We start from the raw sequence: 23,069 nt of genomic DNA, 5'->3' as shown, positions 1-23,069 counted from the left end.
CTCAATATTCCTCCCCGCCACCTCCAGTGCTCCTTGCCTGCAACTATAGCACTGCGAATTGGTGGCCGGGTCACTGATTAATAATCATCCCCTTCCAGGAAAGGAGAATCCATTGGAATATATAGGGTCCCATGTCTTCACAAAGGGAAGGTCTTCAGCCCTCTCCTGCAGGTGGCTCGCCCTTGCCTGGAGGCTCTCCACTTTACTATCCCTTCCTGACAGCAGAGACAAGGGGTGGAAGACAGTCAACAGTATCAAGCACACTGGAGTGCTTTCAGGCTGCTTCCCTGGGCCCCTGGCCTCCTCCCAACATCTCAAAGTCTAACATAAGATAGCAACAACAACTAAAAAGAATAACAAAACTTTCAGCATAGCTAGGCTCGGTGCTAGCCCGTTCCTTGCAGCGCTGGCATCTATAGCAGCTTTGCTCAGGAGCTGTCAGACCAGGTCTGTCCCTGTACCCTGTCAACTCAGCTGGGGGCAGTCTGGCTCCTTTTTAAGTTCCTTTTCCAGCTGGAGCAGGCTCTGTAGGTGTAGGGGGCAGAGTCACCTGGGTCCAGCACTACTCCTTAACCCCTTCAGTTCTAATGTGGGGTTTATACATCCCATCATGCCCACACTTAAAAAAAAAATCTCACCATTTTTTAGGCCTGAGTCTGACTTGTGAGCTTTGAATGCTTGGGATTAGCCATACTGATAAAACAATTGGCCAGCTACATGTAGTGCCTGTAACATCACATCTACTCTTCAAACATTGTAAGGAAGTCCCTTAAACAACTTTTACATTGGAATCCTTCCATAACAGAAATTCCTCACCGTCCAAAAGGAACTCTTTGTGCCAAGGAGTTCAAATGGGACCACAAATGCACAAATGAACTACTGTCAGCTGTTGGATGATTGGTCATGTTCTCTCCAATATCACAGTTTTACCTACCCACCACCATGCCAGTGTTCTGATCTGTATAAGATCTAAGTTTGTCTATCTCTATTGAGTTTACTAGAGCAAGAAAGTTCACCCCTCCCAGAGTCATTGTTTCATGTTATTGGCAGACTCTGTCAGACATTGCTGCATCAGTTAGACATGGTTTACATTTGGAGGGTTAACTTGGCAACCATTAGTGGGCCAGAGACTTACTTTTAAAAAGTGCTTATATCCTACACAATCTGAACATACCCTATGGACTATGTGTCACTCTGGAGGCTACCCTACTCTCACTCATGCAGTCTTTACTCAGGCCTTCGACTTTCATGGACATTTTGCCTGAGTGAGAAAATGTAGAATTGGACCATATGATGTCACCAAAACTCCCTGATGTGTGTAAATAGCCCTATCCATATAAGGTATTTTTAGAGTGCCCAACACTGACCTATCCAAGCACACATTCTCACCTATTATCACCTTTTTCTGGCATCAGTTTTCTGCCTTACTCTGCTAAGTTAACAGCCATTGCCTCTTTCACCGAGGTAGTTTGTGCTATCAGATAGGCCCGACAGCTAACATTTGGAAGAAGGCTGGACCTTCAGTAAGAATTGTTTCCTGTTGATTTCTCATCAGGCCCTATATTTTTTTGCTCTGTGGTTTTTTTAGGCCTGACAACTTCCTTGACTGGAAGCTCATGGTTTGATGCCTTTATCAACCTGTGCTCACCTTGCAGACAAAAGCAGTCTTTGAAAGCAGTCAGTGCAGAGAGAGATTGATAGATAACTGTGCATCAGAGGGGAAGGTCTGATGGTCCTTTCCTTGACACATCATGTAGTCATTTATACCTGTGCTAAGTGGATGTAGATGATACCATTCTAATCTGGTGATGTTTTACACTCACTTTGCACTTCTGCTTAACATAGAATCAGGTCCAGGTCCAGTGAGCTCCCAACCATATCAATAGACTTCGGATAGCAGAACTTCAACTAGTGCTCAGTCTAAAACAGCTGCAGAGACAGTGCTTTGAAGTTACAGCTCAGGCTGGAGCTTGGACTCTAAAGCCTGTCCCCTCCCTAGGCTTCAGAGCCTGAGCCCCCACTTCAAAGTGTACCCTACACTCCTTTTTTAAAGAATACTTGAGGGAGCCTTGTTAGCCCCAAGTGTGTCAACCCATGCTGGAAGGCTGGCTCCCATTGATCGCATAGCCACACTCTTTGTAACTCTGGGGGTCCCAGAATTTAGCAGACTCACATTTACATTTTGAGGTTAAATGACGAAAGACATTTTTCACAAAAAGTATTTAAGTGTTTTGACTCCTCCCTCGGCCCACCCCCCGCCAAACTTCCCAAACCTTCCTCAAACTTCAGAACTTTTTATGAAACCTCCAACTTCTCTGGACTCTTTCCATCCCAATCTTTGCTCTGAATGCTGCCAAAAACTTGACAAAGTTTTAGGTGCCAAAGAAACATTGTGATTAAATATTTTTGAGGGGTTGAGGCATTGTTTATATATTTGCCACAGAACAAAGCAGAAAATTACTCATAATTTAAAAGCATAAAATGAATTGTAAATGTAAATTAATTAGTTTTTGCCAATACCAATTCTCGATACTGTGATGTGGGAGACTTGGGCATAGGCCTGGAAAACATACACAGTTTTTGCACTGGCACGACTATTTTGGTTAGGGGCATGATTTTTAAAAAACCAAAACAGTGACATCTATATAACCCCTAATGTGGGCGCAGCTAGTCCAGTACAAAGGTGCCTTATACTGATATAGCTTATTCCCCTTTTTGTATGAGAACAAGCTATGGTAATAGAAGCATATTTATGCCAATATAACTGTCCACACTTGGGGGTTTAAAGCAGTACAACTTGTGTTAAAATCCCTGTCCAAATCTCTCACTCCTTGAGATAGAAGGGTGCTAAGGAGCACTTTGGAAGCAGCATGTTCAGCCCCTGAAGAGTGGGGGGATGTACATCTCATACTGTGGCTGTGATTGGCTGCAAAAGGAGTCCTGCTCATCAGCCATTGGTCAGAAAGTTGATGGTGGTGATGCAAAGGTATAAAGTGGCAGGGTGGGGCAGTGGGGTGGAGGAAGATAAAGGGCAGAAGAAAATTCTCAGGTCTCTGACAGGGAAGCAGGCACTACACAGGACACTCTGCCAAAAGAAATTCGACAGGCAGATAGAGAGGAGTAAAGTGATTTCTTTCCCCAAGTCAACATCACTTATTCCATCTTGCAGAACCAGCCAGTAGACAAACAATGGCAATACAAAAAAGAAAGAAAGCCCAGAAAAGAGATTCCATTCTGTTCCCTAATCAAATGCATTTGACTCTAGTTTAATCTCCTGCATGGCAGTGGAGAGGATTGTGATTTTTTTTTTTTTAAAGCTAGCAGGCTTAGCATGTCCACACAATTCCCAGCACTCCCTGTGTTCTTGGTTTTTGAGCTACTGAACTTTCTAAGCCCTCATCTGCTTTTAATCTAACTAAAAGCTCCTTTCGTTGGTTCCTATTTAAAATAAAAGACAAGGTTACATTAGATTTTTCTATGACTACACACACACACACACATTTTTATACTGCTTTAACTGCAAATTTCAATGCCATCTTAATTCTAGCGTTGACAGGACACCTCCATAACTGTGTATGCAATACTGTATCTGCATACAAACATACATGCACTCACACAGATCTTTGAACAGAATCCAGAAATTCCGCAGCAGACCTTTCTAATTCCTCTTCTCTTTGGCTGGTTTTTCACTCCACATGTTTTGCTCTTCGCAACTGACGAATACTCTATATGAATCACTTGACACCCTGAGAGGCTGATGCTGGGTATATTAAGTTTTAGGCAGTATTTAGAAGAAGTAGAAGAGGATTTTCATCCTTTCTATTTGCTTTTCTCTTTACTGCCTATCCCTTCCCCTAAGACGCCTGTCCATCTTTACTGCCTATCACTTCCCCCGGGAATCCTCTCCATCTTCCAAAGGATCCCCATTAATTCCCCCTTTTTTCTCCTCTTTAAGCCTTTATGTTGCAAGGACCCACCTCTGGCTAGGACACTTTGCCCTTCCCAGCCTTGCTTCCCGAATGAGCCAGTTGTCATCAGGCTAGAGTAGTATGGTCTCTCTTGGGGAGTGGAGGTCTAATTTTTAACCCAGTAAATGGGATCTCAATCATTTTGCACTGACATTTCCAACAGTTCTGGTTGATAATTTCCAATTTTTGTAGGTGACAAAGCCAGCACTTTGTAAATATTGATTTGCACTGTGCTAATACTGACATTTACAGAGTTACAGGGTTTTAATGACTCTGCAGTCCATAGTCCCTGGGCAGGAAGAAGGGAGAACAGAATGTGTGCATAAGTACAGGGAGTGGGAATGGGATGTGTGTTTGATGTATGGGTTGTCCTTCAGGGAAGGAAGGAAGGTGAAGAAGGTGCAGCTGGGGAGTGAGACACTGTGTGTCCAATGAGAGGTCTTATGCATGCTGTTTAATGTCCCTGAGTCGGTGTGAATGCACGCAGCCTACAGGGAACACTGACACCAGGTAGCCACATGCCACTTGGTGCCTGTGCTAAAGGTTAAGTGCCATTCAGTGTTGTCAGCTGTTGGGCTTTTATTGCCAGTCTTGTGATATTTGCTGTTTTTTTTAAAGCCCCAGCTCAGTCATGCCACTATATTAAAATTTCAGATTCAATTAAAAAAAAAAAGAACATTTCTAGGCCTGTTGTCACAGCAAATAGCTCAAAAACATGAAACCTAATGGCTCTAAAGAGCAGAAGGCAAATAAAGAACAGTTTCATTGTTTTAAAAACTTCATTATTTTTATATCAGTCTCAGTTTTATGGAGGCCTGTTGTCATGATTTCTGAATAATAGATTTAGCAACACTGTGACAACCGCCACCTAACTGTAGGTATCCTTATTCAAGAACTTCTCTTCTTGAAATGCTTTCTTTCATAAACATTTTGAGTTCCTTAAAAAAAAACCCAAACAAGAAACAAAACAAATAACTACATAGTTGTTTAATGAGTGCTTAATCCATGTGGCTAGAAAGGATTGTCCATGTGACTACACTTCTTTGGCCTATCAGATTTTTCCTTTCAGAATGCCCACTCTATGCCGCTAATTAAAATACCAGTTTAGAAATTTAAGTACAATAAAACTGGAAAGATCTTCTGTATTATAACTCTCTTTTGTCTAGATAATTCATGAGCAATTCTTGTCAACATTACCAGCACAGTCATAACCCTATTCCACACAAGATTTCCAGAAGCATATATAGAGGAGTTCATTGAATAATGATACCCTGAAAATAAACCATGCCATGGGAACAAGTGAATGAGCTGCAAAAGAAGAATGAGTGTTAGAGAGAGAGATAAAGAAAGAAATGGTGGGAAAGAGAGGAGATGGGAGAGCAACAGGACCGACCTTTATTAATTTACATGAGCCTTCTGGCCTGAGCAGTTCTCTCCTTAACCCTTTCTGTCCCTGCATAGAGTCATTAGCTGACATAAGGGCTGAAGAAGGATGCTCTAGGAAACCTGAAGAAAAACTACCCAAAAGGCAGCAGATTCTGCAAGAGAAAAACTGCACTATCTCTGCTGCTAATCCTCTGTGTTATTCTCTGAAGTGGTGTGGTACACATGCTGCACCATGCTATTGGGAGGAGGGGACATTTCTAGAAATCACCAGGTTTCCAGATCACACATTCCTAGGGTGACCAGACAGCAAATGTGAAAAATTGGGATGGGGGCGGGGGGTAATAGGAGCCTATATAAGAAAAAGACCCAAAAATCAGGACTGTCCCTATAAAATCAGGACATCTGGTCACCATACACATTCCTCAGGAAAAAGTGATAAGTAATAATCAAAAAGGACAGAATTATCTGGGCCAGGTTCAGTGACTTTAGATAACAGGGACTTCTAACAGGGGTCCCACTGCATCTTACCAGTTTTATTCACTTCAATGTTTTCTCCATCCCCTGAAAATATCCAGAAGTCCTTTATTCCCAGTCCTGTGTCTAGACACAGGCTATGCTGTACCCGCTGCTGTATCCAGCTTCACCCCCTCGTGGCCACAGGTCACACCAATTGTTGAGCAGAGAAGCATGCTCAGCTGGAGGCAGCTTTCTGTAAGTGGGCCCTAGTGCCATCAGCACCAGCCCAGGCAGCAATGCCTCTCCCACAGCTAAGGTCAGGTCTGAAATCCTTCCTAAAAACAAGATTAAAAAGGACTTGTGGCCATTGGATTTCATGGGCCCAAAAGGCTAACTCTAGATGGGTGTAATGGAGGAGGGTGGAGAAGCCTGAATAACCTGTGACCTTTAAGAAAAAGCAGCTACACTTCTACCCGATATAAGGCTGTCCTTGGGGGCGAAAAAATCTTACTGCATTATAGGTGAAACTGTGTTATATCAAACTTGCTTTCATCCACCGGAGCACGCAGCCCCATCCCCCCTGGAGCGCTGCTTTACCATGTTATGTCCGAATTTGTGTTATATCAGGTTGTGTTATATCAAGGTAGAAGTGTACTAGCTTTTAACTATAGTGTTTAAGTTTGCCTCCATCTACAATGGTTATATTCTCAAAGCTCTTAGAAAGGAAAAAGGATAGTGTGACACTCTTTACCCCAAAGCAACACCCTGGCACCCCCATACTCGCCACTGTCATATAATCATGTTATGTTTTGTACAAAATATATCTTGTAAGATATCATTTTAAAAGTCTTAATCTGTTGAACATTAATATCCTCTTAAGTTGTATGTGCTATCATTATATGTGAAGTTATGAGGTTTTGCTGTTTGTGTTACTGAAACATGTTGTGAAGTTAGAAATGCTCACAACCAGTCTTTCAAGTGCAACAATGGGGCAGCCAGAAAGTGATGATGGCCCATTAAGGGGAATATACACACACACAGGAGGATTACCCAAGGAACTGTATACAATAGAAACCTCTCAGAGAGCATATACTCAATGGAGGCTGCTTGACTCATGTCATAGCAAAGGATCTTTCCAGCAAGCTGGAAGAAGCTATAAAAAGGGGAAGTGACATCATCATTTGGCCTCACTCCCCCCACAACTCCACACCTGGAAACATGTCTAGAGAACAAAGACTGAACTGGGGAGGTGGTCCCAGGCTGAAAAGGAGAATTCCCGCTTGTTTATTAAGGAGCTATACCATCAGGGTGAGATATTGCTCAATTTAAATCCTGTCTAGTTCATAGAACTCAGATTGTGATTTTACTTGTTTAGGAAACCACCATTTATCTGTATGCTTACTACTTATAATCACTTAAAATCTATCTTTCTGTAGTTAATAAATCTGTTGTATATTTTTTTTACCTAAAACAGTATGTTGCTTGATGTGTAAGAGAAATCTGCTCAGGAACAAAGGCTGGTGCATGTCCTCTCCACATCGAGGGAGGGGCAGACTGGGTCATAAACTTACACTGGTCAGGCTTCTGACCAGGACAAGATGGTACAGTTCTGGGGTCCTAGGCTGGGGGCGGGGGAAGGGAATTCGCTAGAGCCTATCTATTGCTGGTTCATGAGTGGCTGGTGAAAGCATTCTTGTAACTCATATGGGTGAGTCCCTGTCTGTGGATGGCTGTGTGAATGCAGGACCTGGAGGGGTTTGCTTGTCATAGCATCATAGTCTGAGAGGGAGCTCAGGCTGGTAAGACAGAGGGCTGAGTGGTACCCTAGTTTCAGATTGCACCCCAGGGAACTCATCACAGATAGAAACTTAAAAAACAAAACAAAAACAAAAACAAAATTCAGATTCTCCTTTGCATTTCTATGTTCCAAGGATTAGGGTGATCAGTAGCTATACAATTCACGGAAACCGAAAATAATATGATATGTCACATCTTCCCCATGAGGCTGAGCTCCACAGTGTTCAAGCACCTGTTGGACTGAGATGAAAGAGAGCGAGATATTATAATCCATTTGGGGTCCCCTTCATGGCAGTTCTAGCCTCGCTTCCTTCAAGGGGGAAGGAGCACCCAGCTTTTTGTTATTTATAGAAGATTTTTTTCTAGAGCACCATGAGAATGCACACCCTAAGGGCTCAAGAACAGAAGGCAAATCAAAGGAGCCCAACATTTATTATTAAAAATCTCATTTGTTTTGGAGACCGACTGATGATTTTCAAGTGCTTGGAATTGGCAATACTGAATCTGAGGTCTTGAATTTTTAGATAGATAAATTCTCAGGGGTTAGATGGTTTAGGGCCCTGGAAATATGATAAACCAAGGCTTCCACCTGTTGGTAAGTGCTTCCAAGTGCGACTCAGCTTGATAGTGACTGAATGCCATTGTCACAAAAGGACTCTTGGGAGAAAAATATCCACATAACATAAAGCACAACCATAATTGACTCCCTTGTTGGCAGAAAGGACAAGGATTAAGTCCCCAGTTCAGCAAAGCACTTAAGCACGAGCTACACTTTAAGCACATGCTTAAGTCTCACTGAAGCCAATTTAATTGCTTTGCTGAATAGAGATGGGAATACTCATGTACTTACAGATAAGCACGTGCTTAAGTGCTTTACTGAATGGAGGCCTAAATGAACATGGAGACTGAATTACTCTCACTGTGCTAGGCGAGGTCTTTCAGGATCAGGCTTGAGGTACATTGATGGAGCAATGTGGGGAAGCTTGCAAAGCTGCTGTCTGTGCTGTGCCTGGTTTTTGGCTAAAGAGACAATTTAAGACTCTATGGCTGTCAATCTGGCCGCTTTGGCCAACACTAAATTCACTAAAAATGCTAAAGAAAAAGATTTAATGTACCCTTGGATGAAAGAAGCTTTAGAGATTCAAACACAGAGATAAAAACTGTGGCTTCCAGTGCTCTGGCTTAATTCCCTCACTGATTGCTCCAACATCCAAGAAGAGAAAGGAGTCTTTAGAAACAGATGTTACATTGGAAAAGCTAAAATTCCTAAATATTACTAGTAAGAGAGCATTACATTTGGGTAATGGAACTGCACGCATGGGGGGAAGTTTCTGGCAATGCTGAACTTTTCCAGATGCACTTGGAACATAAATGCCCCCAGCCCTCAAATAATAACAGTTCTTCTGTATCACTGCCCTGCTTTGGGTCAGGTTTGGAATCCTCAGTCGCTGATGATCTTTGGTCCTGGCTTTTCCACTGTTCCAGATCTCTTTCTTTTCTCCTTTCTGCTTCCAGGACCTTATCAATTTTCTCCCACCACACTCTCTTTCTCTGTTTCCAGGATCTTGGCACTGAGGTTACTCAGTCACTAAAGGCAATAAGGTAAGACAAAGCAATCTCATGGGTAGGTTTAAATAAATAGCATACATGTGTGCCCGGAGATGGATAATACAGCACACTTTAGACATCCTAATAGATCACTCAATAAATCAGTGTTGGGGTTTAAATTGAAGAGCATGCAACAAGGAAACTAAGAAGGAAATAAAGAGGATCCTTGTGGTTGAATTAATTAATGATTTGAGAGGATGGAAGCCAGGGAACAGGACTGGAGAGTATGCACCCAGCTCAGTACGGCTTACCATGCTTTTCTCATATTCATCAGCACTGGGCAATGAATGAAGCATCTGTCTTCTCAATGCATGTGGGGATAAAATTAGCTGAAGGGAGTGCTTGGGGGAAGAGAAGGCGGGAGGGCATGGAGGTCACATAGTTCATTTCCATAGTAAACAACCTGAGAACCTGACCTGTTTCCATACAAGGGTAAGCTCAAGAACTACAGCCAAGAAGGAGAGGAAACTCTCAGAGCTGGTAAGGGGGTATGACCAGACTTGATAGCTCACAACCAGCTGCTGAGAGAGAGACAGTTCTGTTTTTATTACTCCCACCACAATATAAATAAATGAGGTCATGACTTACCAAGATAAAAAAATCAGTGTTCCCTCTCTGCTTCCCCCAAAAGCAACCAATGAGGCTTGTTAACAGAGAATGAAGATGTAATATAGGCAGCAATGAGAGAGAGGAAAAGCAGTAAGGCAAATGCCTCAGATTCAAATCCCATTTCTGGGCATCCCAGAAGAATGGACGTAACTGCGTCTCACGCCACAGAAATGAGCACTGCCATCAAAACCATTGAAGTGTCTCATTCCTGACACTGTTTTGCAAATGTGTTAAACATTTGGATGTTTCACTTCAACACTTTCCACTGTTAAAAAAAGACAGGCTATTTTATTGTTACAGGTAAAATCTGGTTACGCTATAAAAACAGAAATTTTTTTCTTCAGAAAAGCTAAATTTTTGCCCAGGGTACATACTGTGTGGAAACTTACAGTGTGATCCAACGGTGAGCTGGGAGCAAAACCCCTTCTGGATAATTACACGTGAACAAGCATACCACACAGCCCAAGCAGCTTCTGAAGAGCCACAACACTTAGCTTTTGATCAATGTAGAGTTTACTGAGACCAGCCGTGGACCCTTGCTTCACCTGGTTAAAGATCATTACAGCATGGTAACATGGGATGCCTGATGTGCTCAATTGTACCCAGAATCCTCTTCCAGTTTTGTAGTTCTGCTGCTGTCTGAGGTCTGGGACAAGGTCATACGCACACAGAGGTCTTTTCTGTGTGCTTCTAGGCCAGGACTGGGGAAGAGTGTTCTCTTTTTTAGGCTCCAGAACTTTTTTGTGTTCAGTATCAGAAAAGACAAAGTGAAGTGTTTCATGGTGGTTTAGGCCAGAGGGTCATAAGTAAGGCAGAAAGGAGGGGGGAAGGACATGAAGAATGAAAAAAAGAAGCAAGTGAAAAACAATGGAATCCCAGAAGGGATGAGTAAAAGCTGAAGCCCAAAGAGTTGGTGTCTGTACAGATAATCATCCCTCTCTTGGCCTGATTGATGTGCACATGGGCTTGAGGCCACATTCAGGGACTGCCCACAAGAATACAACTTCTGTATTTCCCATGTTAGACAATGATAAAACTGATGATCACTTCTGCATTCAAGGTCCAATGAAGCAGGGTGCAACTCATGGTCTGTTACTCTTAGGCTCAATTTCCATATATGAGGGGTGGGGAGGAAGCAGCCTGCTTTCTGTTCACTGTTGTCCAACCTTCCTCTGAATTAAATAATTCATTTTCTGGAGTAACACTGCAGTTGTTACATTTATTATTAGAAGGGAGCTTCACTGAGGTAACTCTCAGGCCTGGTCTACACTACGCGTTTAAATCGATTTAAACAGCGTTAAATCGATTTAATGCTGCGCCCGTCCACACTACACTGCTTTTTATATCGATTTAAAGGGCTCTTTAAATCGATTTCTGTACTCCTACAAAACGAGAGGAGTATGCTAAAATCGATATACAAATCGATTAGGTTGTGGTGGACACAAATCGACATTATTGGCCTCATTATTTTACAGTAGCTACCCACAGTGCACTGCTCCAGAAATCGATGCTAGCCTCGGACCATGGACGCACACCACCGAATTAATGTGCCTAGTGTGGACGCGCACAATCGACTTTATAATATCTGTTTTATAAAATCGGTTTAAGCTAATTCGAATTTATCCTGTAGTGTAGACGTGGCCTCAGTAGCACTAGCAGGCAACAGTTCCTAGCTTCTGAATGGACCCCAACTTCTTTTTATTTACTTATTCATTATTATTATTATTATTATTATTATTATTTATAATTAACTTTATTATCTTCTCTGGAGTCTAGACCTTGACCAAAAAATTTGGACTTTGACAAAAAATATGTGACTACCCTGGTTTGGGGTATTTGGGAGAGGAGAAAAAGGAGATTATGGAATGATTGCAGGGGCCCGCAGTGGAGAGGCAGGTACTCCCTGCAAACGGAAGGGGCAGAGGGACAGGAAGGGAGGTACTGAGACTTAGCAGGGGAGGGGAGACAGCCAGCTCCAGAGTGGGAAGGGGGTTCTGGGGGTTCCTACCTGCTTCCAGGCCTGTTCCAGACCCTATGGGTCCCACTCCCTGCTCCCCTGCCAGCTCCTGAGAGCTATGGTGGCTGCTCCAACCCCTCTGGGTCCCCCTCTCACCGCTGCTCCCTCCCCCACAGGCATGTGAGAGTTTACACAGGGGCACTAGCCCCCTTGACTCTGGTTCTGCCTTCCCTGGCATAAGTGGTAATCTGGGCGCTGGGCTCTAGGACCCTGCAAGGTGGAAGGGTCCCAGAGCTTTGGCTGCAGCCCAAGCCTGAATGTCTACACTGCAATTAAACAGTCCCTTTGCCTGAGTCCCATGAGCCTTAGTTAGCTGCCATGGGCCAACTGTGGGGTTTCATTGCAGTATAGACGTATCCATAGGGACACTCAAAGCAGCACTAGAAAAGATACAATAGGGAACAATCCTGAAAAGGCAGAACTGGATGGCCCAAAAGGTTATTTTCATCTCTGGCTTCTTTAATTCTGTGAAACAGACTAGCCTTAAAATTCCTCCTTAGCACCCTTCTCCTCCTGGCTGATGCCCACAGACACGTGCAGATGGGGTTTCAATCACCTACCTGAACCCTTGGTACAGAGGATTTCAATAACCACTGACCTGTTCCATTCGGATCTCAAATTCTCCATTCACCTTCTTCCCCTGGAAATACTTGGCCCTGAGGAGGGAGAGAGGGAGGGGGAGAGAAAGAGAGAGGGACATGGTTAAAAAGGCTGCACTTCATGATTACTTATTTATTTGTTAGCTACTGTTTTGCTGCTGTTTTCCCTTTTTGTTGAAGGATTTCCAGATGGTTCACAACGTTATACTAATTCCCATTTTCCCTTGACTTTCTGTTCTCCAAGAGGAATCTGCCAAACCAGATGAAAAATCACACTGGAAATTTCCTTGAAGGCTTGAGAGGGTTTTTTTTTAGACTGAGAAAATAACTATCTCCCTGCACCTTACAGAACAACAGTAATAATCAATGACAAGACCAGTTTGTACATATTCTCTATCCTGGGGACGGAGGATGTGACAGAGGGAGGCTAAATCTATCATGTGACAAAGAATCAGAGTCAATTTTTTTCCAACACTGAACAAGGAACTTTATCAGCATAATGAAAACCATATTAAGCCTGTCTTTCTCTCTCTCTGCTTCACTGTAGAGCTTATGTTAGACAATTTCCCACCCCTATCTTGTCTGGCTTCATGCAACTGATTTAAAGAAACAGTATATACATCCTCAAAATGTAAATAAGGATAGATTTCTTCAAAATTGTGAAATCAGATTTGCAATCAGCGTCACTGAAAAAAAGAGTCTCTCTCATATACTTCCTCTCATCTCTGCTAAAAGCCACAGCGATTGAATATACAACAGGGGAAAATAGATGGATGTTACTGCTCAAATGGAGGGACTGATAATGCAGCGAGAACCAGCTGTAGGACAAGTATATGCTTTTTTAAGCCATTCTCTTCTATACAGAGCTGATCAGGAAATTTCTAACAAAAGTTATTTTCCAATCAGAAAACAGGGTTTCACCAACATCAACATTTTTTCTCAAAAACTGTTGACTTAGATGACTACTTTTTAGGTTTTTCAAAAATTTCCTAAATAGAAAATTTCAGGCCCCCCTCTACCCGGAAATATTGATTTGTTTTCATTTCAAAAAAAGGGGGGGGAGCTCCCCCTGCCATTGTATTATCATTTCCCAATTTTTGCCTGTTGGAAAACAGCAATGAAGTGTAGAAAACAGTTGAATATTGGAAGCATTTGTTTCTTTGTGAGAAAAAGTAACACTTTCAACACTTTGTTATCCAAGTGACAAAAGTTTGGACAGAAAAAGATAATGAAGCAAAGTTAAGGGGAGGGGGAAGAGCCAGTTTTTCCCTATAACTTTTTAATGTTTTAAAAAACCCTTTCCCACACATTTTATTTCATTCCCTCTCATGTTGTTGGAGTGGGGTGGGGGAAGAAATGGGGGATGTGGGAAAAAAGTTTAAAAACAACTCACAAAGTTGTCCAGATTTAAAGAACCAAACTGACATTTGAAGTCTAAACAAAAGTTTATTTTGAAACGTGATTTTAAACAAAATGAAAGTTTTCAATTTGTTTAAAAAATTCCCATCAAAAGGTCCCTCTGTCAAAAAATCTATTCAACAGCACAAAGTTTACCCTAACTATGAATGGAAGTTAGGTAGGGACAGTACATTAGCCAGGTGTGACTACTCCAACAGGCTCTTACAAATCCAAAAAAAGGAAAATGCAGGACTTTAACTATCCCTAAGCCTCCTTGAAGTCATGAGAGTTGGATGAAAAAAAAGCCAGACACAATGCCACCGCTTTGGCAACAAGAGTTACAGTGAGTGCACCTAAGTTCATCCTGGTTCTAGAGCTATAACTGGGTCTAACGGTATTTCCCATTTTTACATGTAGAGAATTATCGCTATAACCAGCAGTCTCAAAAGCCAAGATATACTTAGTGTGCTCACAGGAACTGGTTTGCAGTCTGAGGCATGGCATTCAGTGGTACACGCATATTTTTTTTTTGAAACAGATGATCATCACAGTGTATGTGCATCACTCACATTTATGAAACAAACTTCTTCCCTCTGATGACCCTCCACTCTGCTGACCTGCTGGTTCCTAACTCATTGGTGTCGCTTTGGTCCTACTCACTCACAGTGAAGGCTGATCATCCACACTCTTTCATCCATTACAGATGAAGCAATGAGACTTTCACTGCTTAGTCCAGGAAATTAGACTTCACAGTAAAAATTATAAAACCCTCTCCCTACTGCTACAATACAGACTCTGTTCTCAAATAGTCATGTATGGGGCACCACCACCATGTGGACCCAGGACATAAGTACAAGGCATCTTGATTAAGACACAGTAAGACCTTTGTTTCTGGACCTCATTTTCCACATGGCCTGGCTCATTCCAACGACACAGCTCACATTTTTAAATGAGAGTATATATTTTCTTTCAAGGCAGACCCAGTGCTAAGCTGCTGTAAGGGTCTCTGAAGACTATAGGTGCTAATAATTCAGACATAAATGCATTGCTCTGTGCTCTATTCTGACACCGCACAGCGGAAGACTGAAACACCTGCTGCAAAATACGCTCAGAAACAGATTCAGTAATGCTTTTAATTTACACTTTGTGTTTCTGAGACTTTGGGAAGTAGAGATACACTGAGTGGCAAAGAGATATTAGTCTCACCCTGGAGCCCCTGAAGTTTCAACCAAGCAGGAATTATTTACACTATGGAAGTACCTGTAGGCTACGTTCATGGTCAGAGCCCCACTGCACTAGACAACGCATCAACACACAGCATGAAAAGGGCCCTGTCCCAAAGAACTTACAACAGACAAAAGGTGGGAGAAAGGAGGTTATACCCCCTTTGAAAAAGGGAGAACTAGAGAGTGAGAGATTAAGGGCAAGATTTTCAAAAGCAATCATGACCCAGCAGGTCCCGCTGAGAGCTGCTAAGTCTTGCCCCCTCCTTTGCAAATCTGGCCAAACAAGTGATTTGCTGAGGGTCACACCAGGATTTGAACCCAGATCTTGAGTCCCAATACCATGTCTTAACCATAGGATCCATCACAGGGCTTCCTTTTGTGCCTCAGCAATGCCACTCTTGTGTATCCAATGAAGTCACTTATGAACAATGCAAGGAATCTTTCATCACCCTAGAGGCTGTGTGGGCTGCCTCAGTGTTCCCAGCCTACTGGCTTGAGAGATCAAAACAGGAATCACCTAAGTCATCCTGCCTCCCCCTCCGTCCCATGTCAGCATGGATTACTGACCACTGGTCTAAGTGGCCAGCACTTTATTATAAAGTATGCAGGATGCTGACAGAGTCAGATTGCTGCATTATAATTAGGCTATGCAGGGTGTAGGTTGGGTGGTTTGGTTTCTTATCTCAGGAAATTATCATGTAAACAGATATTTTGGATGGAAAGACTTGTGGCTCCATGCTAGCAGAACAAACCCTAGGGAGGATTTACAACGCTAAGAAACATTTGAATGCTGCAGCTCATGCAGCAGGGGAAAGGAAGTGCTATAATAATAGCTCAGTAGATGCCCTCTGCTTTCAAAAGAAGTTCCCCTTAGTGCATCTTTCTCTGTGGTTAGTGAGCTGCAGACTTTTGGGACGCAATACATTTCCTAGATAAAAGGGCATAAGAAACACATTAAAAAAGCCCTCTGCTTTCTGCTCCAGCCCCAATGAGACTGAAATCTCACCTTCAGCCCCGTAATGGTAGAAACCTCAGATGCCTCCTCTCACAAATTTGTTTAGAAAGATTAAAAGCTCGCTTTTCAGAGAATCTGAGCATCCTCCCCTCTCCGTGACTATGGTTTGCAGAAGCAAGTGCTCCATTCCCAGTCTGCTACATACACAGCACATCCGTTATGGGGACCAGAAGAAAAGGCCTGGTTTAGAAAAGCATCAGCTCTCTGATCTGTTTATATGTGTAAAGAGCATTTTGTGAGAAGCTAGCATGTAGTACTTGTGTCCCCATGTTCTTGTGAAGCTTTTATCAGAGTAAGGCTACAAAAGTTGCCTCAAAGGAGCCTGATCACACAGTGGTATAAGCACCTCCTCAGCCTGCTAAACATCAAGGGCTCAGTTCATCCCTGTGGTAGTACAGACACTGAAGGGAGGCAGCTTGCTCCTTGCCTCATTCAGGGGCTTCAGGAGCTCATATGGCCCCCAGTGCTGACTTAAATAGTGTTCCTATTCTATGGGCCACCTGGGACGGTTGCCAATTTTGTAATATTTAAAAACTGGACACTCCAGCAAGAGTCCCAGAACCTCCCCTGTCCCACCTCTTCCCCCTCAGGCCCCACTCTGTGTTCACTCCTCTTTCCCCCTCCCTCCGTTGCTCACTGCTTTTGCCCTCTCCCCTCTCCCTGTGTGGGTCGGATGGGACTCGCCTGCAGAGCCAGGGCTGGGAGCTGCATCTGTCTGATGTAGGTAGGTGGCGGCCCTGACTGAATAAGAGCTGGCATAGATGATGACTCTCCCCCTCCTCACCTCCTTCGCCCACAATAACTGGACTTTGGGTGTCTGGTGAGTAGATCTGACCGGACACCATCAGGTCCCCTTTTTGACTGGACTGTCTGGTCAAAAATCGGACATCTGGCCACACTACCATCTGGCTAGGCCCCCTTTGCCAGGGCTCCAACGGAGGTGGTGCTGGGGAATTCCCTGGAGGCTGAAGGTTATTCTTGTCCAGCAACCCCTTTGTGCTGGCCTTGGTGAATCCATCTCTGAATCAAGAGGAGCCATGGGGCAACCTTGGACTCAGCCACCAGATGTATAGTGGAGACTTCCAAGATCAGTAGAAAAAGGTCAAAATTCATAGGGGTCATTTTTTCCTAGGAATCTATAGGACTTTATGGTTAACCCTCTGAAAGTGAACTATAGTTAGGTATTTCCTTACTCGCATACACATTTTGCTTTACCTGATTACTTTTGTTTTTATATTAAAACAATTCCATAGGAGCAGTTGGTGTTCACTTCATCAACCAGTCAATATGCTCAAAATTGGAATCCTGGATGAGCCTTTACCCCCAAGGCTTGTCTCTTCCTTAAGTTTTTTCTTCCTTAGTGCTTTTATGTCCTGGAGAGAAAGTGCTTATAAGAACCACTTCAGCGAGCACTGCAGTGGTAGCCATAGGATTTGTGGTGTATGTAGATGGAAGGGGATGCTGCAGAGAACTTTCCATTTTCTTGACAGGTTGTAGAGCACTCAACGAAAAGGTTGAGATCCACTTGACATGCCTGGGTATACAGGACCATGCAGAGAATCCCAAAGGAGCTCTTGTTCATGTACAGTCTTAGCGGGCAGGATACCTGAAAGTAACATACATGGCCAAATGCCAGGTTTGTTACCTGTCTTGAAAATGTTCTGGACATGGATGGCAGTATCCCATTTTCTACTTATGAAGGATGAGATAGCATGAGTCAGAGTGTTGCAGGGGGAAGAAGGGAGCAACAATTAGAAAACCTGAAGCTGTTTCAAAATGTCAGTTGGCTGAATGAGTGGGGTTATGTCCCATTTTGCAGCCTGTTGGAAGCACAGTATTTTGTGTTAAATGTATTTTATGGGGCTTCATCAGCTTATTTCACAGAATGGCTACTGCATTAAATAATTTACAAGGACAAGAAGAGATCAAGGAAATGTGCTTCAAGTTGTCTTGCAAGAGACCTCACTGGAGTTACTGTAAGAAAGGTCCCTGTGATCTCTTGCAATGTCTGGAAGTAACTCAGCACTCAGCACCTATCACCTCAGCATTCCACCTGTGGAGAAGCCACACTCCCATGGCAGCTGGAGTCAACTGAATCATTGCTGGCTGCATTTTGGGTGGAAGGCTAAAAGATTTGATGGCTAAAAGCAGCAGCCCATGTGGGTGGAGCAGGTTCGTTATCTGGCAGGATATCCCTGCAAGACAGCCTGAGACATTCCTGGTGTTGCCTTTTCATTTAATTCAAAACAAATATTATCTCTGAACTAAAAAGCAGAGAGAGAATCCCAAACTATTGATCTGACTTTGCTTGCTTGACCCAGTGTGATTTTTATCATGAAATAAAGTCCGTGTTGGTTACATTTTCCTATCATATCCTGGATGAGTTAGTGGTGTTGCTCCTTCAAGTGATCAGATAAGAGGCCAGCGAGGAGGAAGAAGAGCACTAAGTCCAGAGTCTGAATCCCATACCTATCTGCATGAATTCATGCATGCGTGGCACCATTGTGTTAGATCAGGGGTTGGCAACCTTTCAGCAGTGTTGTGCCGAGTCTTCGTTTATTCACTCTGATTTAAGGTTTCATGTGCCAGTAATACATTGTAACATTTTTAGAAGGTCTCTTTCTATAAGTCTATAATATATAACTAAACTATTTTTGTATGTAAAGTAAATAAGGTTTTTAAAATGTTTAAGAAGCTTCATTTAAAATTAAATTAAAATGCAAAGCCCCCCAGACCGGTGACCAGGACCTGGGCAATGTGAGTGCCACTGAAAATCAGCCCACGCACCACCTTCAGCACATGTGCCATAGGTTGCCTACCTGTGTTAGATGTATGCTTAGCCTATGAGAGTTCTTTGAGGATCTTCCTTCCCTGGAAATGGAACTATGTTTCAAGTCAAACAGGGTGGGAGGTTTAACAGCTCCAAGCAAAAGAATTCATAAAGGATAGAGGACAGAGTGTCGCCATGTTTTATGAGCAGATTCCTGGGAGTCTTTCCATTAACTCCAATGAGTTTCGGATCAGCCTCGAACAGCATCCAAACCAACAAAGTAAGATTAGCTTTACAGGCTGCCCGTTTCTTCTCATGTTAGATTCAGGATGCATTTCCTGCCCCACACTCCTAGCCTGCACTGGGGGCCTGAACAAAAAATGTGATGCAAGAACCACGGTGTGAGAAAAATGGAAAGAGGGGGAAAGTAAAAATGGAGGAAGAAAGAGGAGCAGGAGGAGGAAAGAGGCGAGTGAATCCAACAGAAGACAAAAAGATTAAATTATGGAATCTTCCAATTTCTTTCTTTGACATCCAAAAACAAACAAAGATATCTCTTGAGTCTTTTGGGAGTCAAAGCATGTAACTTCCTCCAAGATCAAACCTGGAAAATGCCAGGCTACAACCCTCTTGATTGGATGAGGGTGGACCTCACGGACTGAGGTTAGCCACTCAAAGAATTCCCTGTGTCAAAGGGCCTGGGGGCCTGGGTGATGCACAAGGCCCTCACTGTATGTCTGCATTGTCTCCTATGTAAAAGGGGCTGGGACTGGGAGAAAGGAGACAGTTTCCAAGATACTAGCAAGCAGGCTGCGGAATGCCCAGATACCCCTCCAGCCCCTATGACAATACAAAGGGAGTCAGTAGTGCATTTGTGTTGGTTTGCTTTGTTAATGGATAAAAATGAGCAAGGCTTTGCCCTCTCTGGCCCAGCTCCCCACTTCTCCCAGATTAGAAATTTCCATGTGCAAACGATATGAATTTCCAAGCTTGGTCAATTATTGATCACCCAAAGCCTTGTGGGAGAGGGAGGAAATGGTTACCCCAGGAGTTGAGTGCCTTGGGACAATCAGGTCTATTCTACACACCTGCTGCAATCTAGAGACCTTTAGGTATTGCTCAGAAATAGAAGGGATATGTTATTGTTTAATATTCACTGTGCAGCAACACCTAGAGGCCCCTACTGAGATCAGGGTGCACCTGTCCTAGGTGCTGTACAAACACATAAAAAGAGAGAAGCTGATAATTTAAATAGACAAGATAGAATGGGAGAAAGGGTGAATTATTATCCCCATTTTACAGATGGGGAATGGAGGCACAGAAAGATTAAGTGGCCTGTCAAAGGTCAGACAGAGAGTCAATGGGAGAGGTGGGAAGAGATCTCCCATGTCCCAGGCTGGCATTTTATTCACAAGACCATTCTTTCCTGCATATTGTAAAATAATCCCTTTGGTATTTTTATCTTCAGGGTTCATAGTGATCATCAGTAGTTCAGCAACACAAGATGGGCCCAGGCTGCTGCTACACAAAAACACTAAAGCCTTATAACTACAAACTAGCCATCATTGTCCCCTGAAAAAAATGAGTCTGCCAATGGATCTCCATCCACATTGGTTCATCCCTGCCCTCTGGAATAGCAGAACAGTCTCTCTAATTAATGGGTTTGTATAGTGCCCATCCCTGTACTATCTAAGCGCTTCCAACCGTGCCCCCGCCCTAATAAATTAAGATTCCTGCAACTCTGTCTGCCTCCTGCATCACTTATTGCTGATGAAACAGGGCTAACTAGAGACAATAGAATTCTTCAAGAGAAACTGGGTCAGTCATTAATTAATACTACACTTGATCTTGATCTTTGCATTTTTCCAAGGTTGTAAGTATACGAAGGGTGCCTTGCTCTAGGTCTGATGCTCCCCAGTCTTTTCCCCCTGTCCTGCCCCCAAGGGCCAGCATCACAGCCATATTCCTTCAAGTCACAGAAAACTGATGGGCCTCCTTCCGAGCTGCTGTTTAAATCAGCTTAGGCGCTGTTGTGACACATGAGGCAGCAAGTTTATTTTATGTATGATTTAAAATTGTACATTGCTAGCAAGTTTCCTTCTTGCTAAATCTAGATGGCAGAGCCTGGAGCTGTTTGGAGGGGTATCATTTTGTAAGGGTTCATGCAATACTCTATTCCACTTTTGCTTTGAAGTGAAATGCATCTACAGCACCTTTGAGTATTAGGAACAAGGGAACCAAAATAACTCAAAAGCAAAACTCAGCCAAAGCTGGTGTGTTTCAGGCACAAATGATATAAGTGCCTGGGTTCATTTGCAGGTCACTAAAAGGCTCACAAACCTTGAGAAACCCGGCTGAATTTCTCAGGTTCGCCGAGGTCTAGGCAAGACACTCTGAGATTAAATACTATATATTTAAACGGACTCTGGTAAAGTAATTAAGGCCCCAAATTTGACTTGCATTAGCATGTTTGTAACCTGGTAGGGAATATTTGCCAGATTTCTAGTGTCTATTTTTGTAATACTACTTATCTTTTACGTTTCTATATCACCTTCCAGCCAGAAGCACTGGATCCCACATTACTTTACATATGAAATATAGAAATACAGACACGCGATGGTGATATAAATAAGACGCTGCATTGCTTTTTGGGTCAGATGTGATAACAAGGTCCCTGCTCACTTGTATTTGCTAACTATCCCATGTCACTTTCCAGAAAAATAAGCGTTTTGCAATGTATCATGTACATTTGACAGCCTCACCCGCACTCTGCCCATTATTCCATTACCTCTGGGACCACTACTATTCAAAGCCTCTATGCAATATTGAAAAAGCTACTCTTTATTGATATCATATAATTTATCACATATATTATACCTATTCCCCCCAAAAGTGGAATTTTGTCTCCAAATAAGGTTTGGTGGGGCTGGCAGGCTCCCTACCCAGTTCCACGTGTTCCTGCAGCTCCTAGGGAGAGGGAAGGCAAGGGAGGCTCTGCGCACTGCCCCCGCCATGAGTTCCGGCTCCACGGCTCCCATTGACTGGGAACCGCAGCCAATGGGAGCTGTGGGTGTGGCACCTGTGGGCGGGGGCAGTGTGCAGAGCCCCCTGGTCCCTCCACCTAGGAGCTGCAGGGACATGTTGGCCACTTCCCCAAACCCCTGCCCCTGCCCTGAGCCACCTCCCACACTCAAACTGCCTCAGCAGTGGCCGGTACAGCTGGGTCAGGGGCTGCCTTTGGTCAGCCCCAAAGCCAGCCATACCGGCTGCTGCAGAAATCACGAGTGTCACGGAAAAATCACCAAATCCGTGACTTCCGTGACCTCTGTGACAGACATGCAACCTTACATATGACATTCACAGAATGTTTCCAATTAGTAAATGTATTTGCAAAAAGAAGGGAACTAGTTTGCAAAGTGACCGGATTTACCAAATTCAATATTCAATTAACATTATTTGACCACTGGTAGTCCTGGACTAGTAACATATTTAAGGTTCAATATACCATGGACCAGGACTAGAAATGGATTTTTGTAGCCCAGTAAACTGCAGCTGGTAATTTCCTCTTCCTAATGTGATCCAGCGCTTTATTCCAAGCTCTGACAAGCCCTGCAAGCCTTATTTTGCAAAAATATGTTTTTTTAGATAGTTTGGAAGAGGGTTCGGTTATGAATAAATCATAATTTCTCTTCTCTTCTGAGTCCAGGAGTTTGGCACCATTATGTTAAGACAGCCTGGCTTTAGAGATGGAGGGAAATGAAAAACAACAATTCAATTTTGTAACACTCACACTGTCCTTACTGGCTTTGTCCTGTGAAATATGGCACAAATTCTTGATGGGGTGGAAGGATTTTAAGCAAGAAAGAATGTAATTTTGATAGTATTGGACTAGCTTGAAACGGGGACAAAACACATCTATTGTTCTGAACAGTGACATGGGATAGTTAGCAAATAGAAGTGAGCAGGGACCTTGTTACTACAGCTGGCACAAAATCAACGTTTTCATGGTACTTTATTAATGCACCAATGAGGTATGCACATGCATTTCCAAAATAAGCTGTTTAAACAAAGCATTAGGGTGGGGAAGTGAGTAAAACTTCACGGACAATGGGGGTTAACGATTCACAGGTCTCAAATCCTGTTTCAGCTTTGGAAAAAACCACTCCAGCAAGAGGGTGATTTGACTTAACACTGATCTGGGCAAGGAAGTTGCCGGAGGT

General features: G+C 43.2%; 1 protein-coding gene across 1 annotated transcript in view; it reads right to left on the bottom strand.

The window, feature by feature from the left end:
- Positions 1–23,069, bottom strand: part of SYN3 (synapsin III) — a 290,187-nt gene that overhangs the window by 230,277 nt on the left and 36,841 nt on the right. Inside the window, exon 3 of the mRNA XM_032786144.2 lies at positions 12,440–12,497. Coding sequence (XP_032642035.1) covers positions 12,440–12,497 — 58 coding nt within the window. The remainder of the gene's footprint in view (positions 1–12,439; positions 12,498–23,069) is intronic.

This window comes from Chelonoidis abingdonii, chromosome 1 (assembly GCF_003597395.2).
Source record: "Chelonoidis abingdonii isolate Lonesome George chromosome 1, CheloAbing_2.0, whole genome shotgun sequence".
Lineage (NCBI taxonomy): Eukaryota > Metazoa > Chordata > Testudines > Testudinidae > Chelonoidis > Chelonoidis abingdonii.
Note: the sequence above shows the minus strand (reverse complement) of the source record. Positions and strands in the feature narration are given on the sequence as shown.